The sequence below is a fragment of the Bison bison genome, unplaced genomic scaffold (genome assembly GCF_000754665.1).
Source record: "Bison bison bison isolate TAMUID 2011002044 unplaced genomic scaffold, Bison_UMD1.0 scf7180017864259, whole genome shotgun sequence".
Lineage (NCBI taxonomy): Eukaryota > Metazoa > Chordata > Mammalia > Artiodactyla > Bovidae > Bison > Bison bison.
This window is the reverse complement of record NW_011494831.1, coordinates 2697591-2703542: the sequence shown is the minus strand read 5'-3', so window position 1 is coordinate 2703542 and position 5952 is coordinate 2697591. Positions and strand designations below refer to the sequence as shown.

At 60.1% G+C, this 5952-nt stretch overlaps 1 protein-coding gene across 1 annotated transcript in view; it reads left to right on the top strand.

The window, feature by feature from the left end:
- LOC104994402 (chromosome unknown open reading frame, human C15orf52) overlaps positions 1-5946 on the top strand; it is a 7811-nt gene extending 1865 nt beyond the window's left edge. Inside the window, 8 exon segments of the mRNA XM_010847943.1 lie at positions 269-424; positions 515-640; positions 1296-1495; positions 1807-1865; positions 2478-2531; positions 2629-2728; positions 3303-3345; positions 3430-5946. Of these exon segments, the coding sequence (XP_010846245.1) occupies positions 269-424; positions 515-640; positions 1296-1495; positions 1807-1865; positions 2478-2531; positions 2629-2728; positions 3303-3345; positions 3430-3993 (1302 nt within the window). The 3' untranslated portion in view covers positions 3994-5946.
- Positions 5947-5952: the final 6 nt, after the last annotated feature.

Here is a 5952-nt window from a genome sequence, read left to right as displayed (position 1 = left end):
TCTGAGAACAGAGCCTCGTTGTCTGAGTGCTTTGGATTTCCCAGCTCAGAGATGGGCCACTGTGGCGTCTTGGGCCCCTGGGTGGCCCCAGGCCTGGATAACCTAATGCCACTGGTATGTGAACGCCTCACAGAGGCAGCTCCTCAGTGGGCATTCCAGGGAGGGCCAGGGCTTGAACCCAGCCTGGGGAAGCACCCAAAGGACCCAACCCCCAACTTCTGCCCAGTGCTGCCCATGTGGTCTCACAGCATGGCACCTCATTCTGCAGGGGAAGCGGGTGGTCAGCCGGAACTGGGCAAGGAGTGCCCGTGGACCTGGAACAGCCAGTGAGATGCTTGAGGATGAGCAGGCAGAGGCCCACACTGGCACCTTCTGCTTAGGGGAGCGGGTGGATCTGGCTGTGACCATGGAAAACAAAGCTGAGGTGAGCAGGGTGGGTAGGGGAAGCCTATGAGCCAGGAAGCCTCCTCTTCTTCCCTGCCTGTGCCACACTGCCCATCCTCACCTCCCCCAGGCCAAGCGGATCGTAAGTGAGAAGCGCACCAGAGCACGGAACCAGGGAGCAGAAGGGTCACCTGGAGGGGGCTTGGGCCGGAGCCCCTCCATGCCGACGGCCATCAGCTCAGATTCTGTACGGAAGGTACCTTCCCAAGAAGGGATGGGGACATGAATGTGGTGGTCCCCATTTGGGGGAGGCATGGAAGCTGAGTCACATATGTCCCCATCTGGGGGGATGTGGCCCAGGCAGCACTGGCAAGAATTCCCACTCCTTCTTCCCTACTCTGACCAGTCTTCACATCGGGTGGGTCATGCAGAGACAGTGCAAGTGAGAGATGTGTCCCAGCCCCTAACCCCTCCTGGACCTCTGGTGGCAAGCTGGTGGGGTCTGGAGGTGGGTCTAGGGTGTGAGAGACTGGCCATGTGCCAGGTGTGACCTCTAGATGGCAGCAGTCCCTAGTCTTGGCTCTTGCTCCCAGCAGCTGGGTGTCTCTCCACCCTCGGCCTGACCACACACCCCAGCAACAACCCCGTGAATAGCACTATTATTATCCCCATTTCACAGATGAGGAAATGACCAACAGAGACGTCATCTTGCCCCAAAGACACAGCTAACCCTGGATGGAAACCATGCCTATGGCAAACAGGATTTAACCGACATGGAATGGATCTAATTTTGGGGTGGGGACGTCAAAACCTTCAGAGAGGAAGGGGTTAGCAGACTCTCTGGATCCCCATCCCAAACCCAGGGCTGTTTCTGCTTCCACCCTATGGTGCTTAGTGTCTTCTCCCTGCAGGGTGTCCGGGAGCCTGGGAGTCCAGCCCTGGTCCCAGGCCCAGCTCCCCACCGGGCACTGGGGGGCCCCCTGGAGGTGAGCTGGGACTATGCCCAGTGGAAGCAGGAGCGGGAGCAGATCGACCAGGCCCGCCTGGCCCGGCACAGAGATGCACAGGGTGACTGGCGCCGCCCGTGGGACCTGGACAAAGCCAAGCCCACGTGGGTGGCAGGGCCCGGCAGCTGCTGGGTTGACATGCTGTGGGGCTGTGTCAGGCTAACTGTGGGCGCCTCTTGGAGGGCGGCTGGGACCCTTCCCAGGGTGGTGAGGATCTGCCTGGGCCCTCCGGTTGGGCCCTGGGCTAAGGGCTCTGTGCAGGCACTGGGTTTCCCATATTTCTTGGGCCCACCCTCTCCCTGCTGTCCTTAGGCCTGGGGCTAGGGTGGGGGAGGGGGTGTTGGCCCACCAGCAGCTCTGCAGCCTCTGTCCTTCCCGCCACCAGCCAGCCTGACTCCCTCTCTCTGCAATGCAGGCGACAGGGCTCCAGCAAGCCTCGGGAAGAGGGCCCAGCCAGGGTGGGCAGCACGAGGGGTGAGCCAAAACCCCACAACCCCACCCCTCCTGGAGTTTTTCACCCCTTGCTCCCTCTTTCTCTCTGTCCTCTGTCTCTTGGCTTACCACCTATTTTCAGAGCTGGAAAGAAGCATGAAAGAACATCTTCCTTCCTCTGCTCCCTATCAGAGGAGGCACCATGACCTTTCTTCGCATCCTCTAAACCTACAAGCCTTGTCCTGGGTTCTGCCCCCAGAAGGTCTGGAGAGAAGGCTCACTAGGAAGTCAGTACTGAGGTCGTTTTGAGGTGTTTGATCCTCCTGGGTGGCAGCTGCTCCTTGTCTAATATAGGGATAATTCCACTGCATCGCTGGCCCCTCATTTTACACATGAGGAAGCCAAGGCTGGAGAGGCTGCTCTGCTGGTCACCTAGCCAGAGTGGCAAAGCTAGCACAGGGGCCCAGCTCCCCTGATACTGCCCTAACCGCACCCCCCAACCCCAGCACCCAGGCCAGACATCTTTCTGGGAACCAGAACACTCACAACTGGACCAAGAGAAGGACTGACAACTTCCTGGTCCTGAAAGAGCTGATGTTGCTGCTTTGGCTCTTTTGTGATCCTACCCTTTCCCAATTTCCTCTTCCCCTTTAGGTCCCAGGAGTCAGCGAAAGCTACAGCCCCCACCACTGCCCCCTGAAGGCAAAGGTGAGTTGAGAGAGGAGGAGGATCAGGTCCCAGGAGCTGGTGAAGGAACCGGGCTGCCATGACCCTCTTCTCTCTTGATGTGTACCATCTCTTGCAGGCAGTGCTACTTGGGGTGGGCAACAGGGCAGACCCGTGGTGGCGCTGGCCACACGCAGCAAGGCTCGAGGGACAGAGAGGCTGACTGGCAGGGCCCGCAGGTAACGTGAGACAGGGAGCAAAATCGGGGGAGGTTCTGGGCTCTTGGACTTTCTGGCCCTGCCTTACCTCTGGGAGGTCAGGCCGCCTGGCCCAGGTGCTTGCTCCAGCCCCCAGGGCCTCTGCCTCTTGGCTGACTGCTGCCTGGTGGCAGGTTAATGAGATGCTGGGAGAGGCCATCGGCAAAGGCAGCTGCAGCAAGAGCCTGGTGCCCTGGGAGGCCGGCGGTAATTACAGCAGTTCCTTTCCCCGGGGGAAGTCAGGCGCGCCTTTCCCAGGCAGCACAGGCTGGGACACGCCCATCGTCCCCACAGAACTCAAGGTGCTGCAGGCTTGGCCATAAACAGCAGCTGGGGACCCGCTATAGTGGGCAGTGTTCAGAGGAAATGGCTGGGTTTGGGGCGGAAGGTCAGGCTGGAAGGGAAACATCCTGGGGCCTCGTTGTGGCTCTGACCCTCCTCTGAGACCCCTGGGCTTTCGGTTCCCCCTGGGGGATGTGGGCTGCCGGCTATGGAGCAGGTGACATGAGGTGGGGTGGGTTGGGAGTGGGACCTGCCAAGTGCTGTGTTTCTGCAGGTGGGAAATGAAGGAAGACAGGCAGGAGCCAGAGAGCCAGGAGGTGGGTACTCGGACCTAGGATGGGGTGGGCTAGGGACATGAGCCCTAAATTCACCAACCAGTAGAGCCAACCTCTTGTTTTCAGGGAAGCCAAAGCACCAGAAAGACTCCGAATGAGAAGGAACATGAGCAGATTCAGAGCAGGATGGAGCCTGGCGGACCCACCAGTGCCCCGGGTGGCGGAACCACCCCCACCCCAGCATCGGAATCACCAGAGGGGCTGAAAGAGGAGTTGGGAGATTTGGCAGCCAGTCCAGCCAGTCCAGCCAGTCCGGGCTCTCCACCAAACTCAGACTTGGTTCCCCTCGATCTCTCCCTAGGAGGTGCCAGTAGCTCTGGGCCTCAGGAGAGCACGTGTATGCTCAGTTCAAAGCCTGGGGCCCAGGAGAGCGCTGTGTCCCGGCTGGAGGGCCAGGAGCAGCCCCTAGGGTCGACCGAGCCCCAGGCCAGGCCACAAGCCCAGACTTGTTCCGGGCCTCCCAAAGGGGCAGAGCCCCTGGAGCCCAGAGAAGACAGGCCTGGCAAGGCTGGGGCCCAGCAGGGCCTGACACCTCGGAGCAGGGCCCCTAGAGGAGGCAGCCAAAGGGCGAGGGGTGCAGGAGGTGTGAGGAGCAGGACAGGGGGTCCTGGCCCTGCAGGAAGATGCTGAGAAAAGCTCATGGGAGCAGGGGACCAGGCTGGGGAGAGGAGGGGAGGCGCTGTCCAGAGTCTGCGCCATGGGTGTGTGGTGGCTGGTGGCTGTGGCGGCCTGGCTGAGCAGTTTGGCAAACTCTCCAGGGGAGTGAGACCGTGAAGGCCAGGAGCCAGCTCCCGCCCTCACAGGTGCCCCCTGTGCACGCATGTGCTCTCACCTGCAGGTACAGCCCCTGGTGCACGCCCGCGCCACGCCTGGTCTGTGAGGCTGGTGAGCTCTGTCCCAAGCCTGCTGCTGCCCAGGCCACAGGCTCCCTGCCATGACAAGAGGACGAGGCTTGGAAGCACTCAGCAGCCGGCTCACCTAGCACCCGTCACCCCCAGGGCCTGGCCACCCTCTCCAGCTGCTGGCTCCTGGCTCGTCAGGTACTGCCAGCTTGTCAACTGATGCCAGCCGCAGCAGCTGGCATGGCTAGCCCAGGCCTGGGGCCCTTTCCTACACTTTCCCCTGCCTTGCACCCATGTGACTCTCAGTCCCAGAATCACTGGATGACCATTGGGGGAACCTCACAATCACCTGGCTGCCTACTACCTTTCGGGAAGAGGAGGCTGAGGCCCAGAGGAAGGGAGGCCACAGCCAGCAGGGACGGAGCTGGGGACAGAAGAGCAGAGCTCAGGTCTCCTCTGTGAAAGGAAGGATCTCGAGAAAGTCTCTGAAGCAGGGTGGGGTGAAGAGGGGACAGATGGCTGTCTCTCCCCACAGCAGGGTTGGGGAGCTCATCTTCAGGGATCTCCTCCTCCACCCCCAGGTTAGACCTGAGTGCATCCTGAATGGGGGAGGGGGAGCCTGCCACCTGGGGTCGTTTTCTGCCATCTCCAACTTCCTCTTCCCACCACTTCCCTGCACTGTGTCATGCCAAAGCAAGGTCTCAGGAAGGGACTCAAGAGGCAGAGAAACAGCAACTCTAGCTAAGTACGACATCAGGACTCGTCTTTCCTACTTAGTCCCTGTTCCCCGCCCCCCACCCCAACCACTGAGATCCACGTCTGGTGAATTATCCAGACTCCGCACAAGCTGTGGCTTCCTCTCAATTCAACAAACATTTCCTGAGCACCCACTACCAGCAATGCAGCCGGTGGGCGATGGTAACTTTGCCAGCAAGAGGGAGGGAAGAAGCCTCGTCATCCGGCAGATCCAGGCTGCACAGCAGGAGCTGTTCTTGGCTGTAGGTGCCCGACAGGGGCTGAAGATGGTGGCAGGAGCCCAGAGGGAACCACCCCACCGCTGTGTGCAAAGGTGGGCACGCCTTTCTTTCTCATCGGGTGTCCCCTTTGCCCCCAAACCCCTGCTTGGATCTCCCCACATAGCCCGGCCGTGGCTGTTCCTCTCTGCTGATGGTCCCAGGCTTCACTGGCTTCTCAGGGTTCTCTCTGGAGTGTCCAGATCATCCCCAGCATTTCTCTCCACTGTGAAAAAGAGGTCTGAATTGTGGCTCAACTGTGAGGCCAGGCTTCCTCACTGGCTCTTGCTCCACGAGCCACCCCCTCTATTGAGGAGGAGGGTGGAGGGGATGACTTTTCAGCAGATCAGATTGTTTTGAGTAGTGCTTCTTACACATTAAGGTGCAGATGAATGCAGACTCTATCTCTGGGCTGGGCCTGGGAACCTGCATTTCTCATAGGCTCCAGGTGCTGCCTTTACTGCGGGTTCCTGGACCACACTTTGAGAGGAAGGATTTAGATTAGAATATGTGGAGGGCTGAGGACAGAGACAGACTCTAGACTCTTAAGGGCTGGCTGCTGGCTCTACATGGGGTGGTGGCAGGCTGCCCCTGCCAGGTGGGAGCTTCCTGGTCTCAGAGTCGGGTGGGAAGCTGAGGCTTTGGGTTAGAGGCTTGAGAGCTGGTGGTGCCAACTTCCTGTAGTGGGGAGTGAGAAAGTTGATTGGGAATGGGGTGAGGTGAAGGTGGTTGGA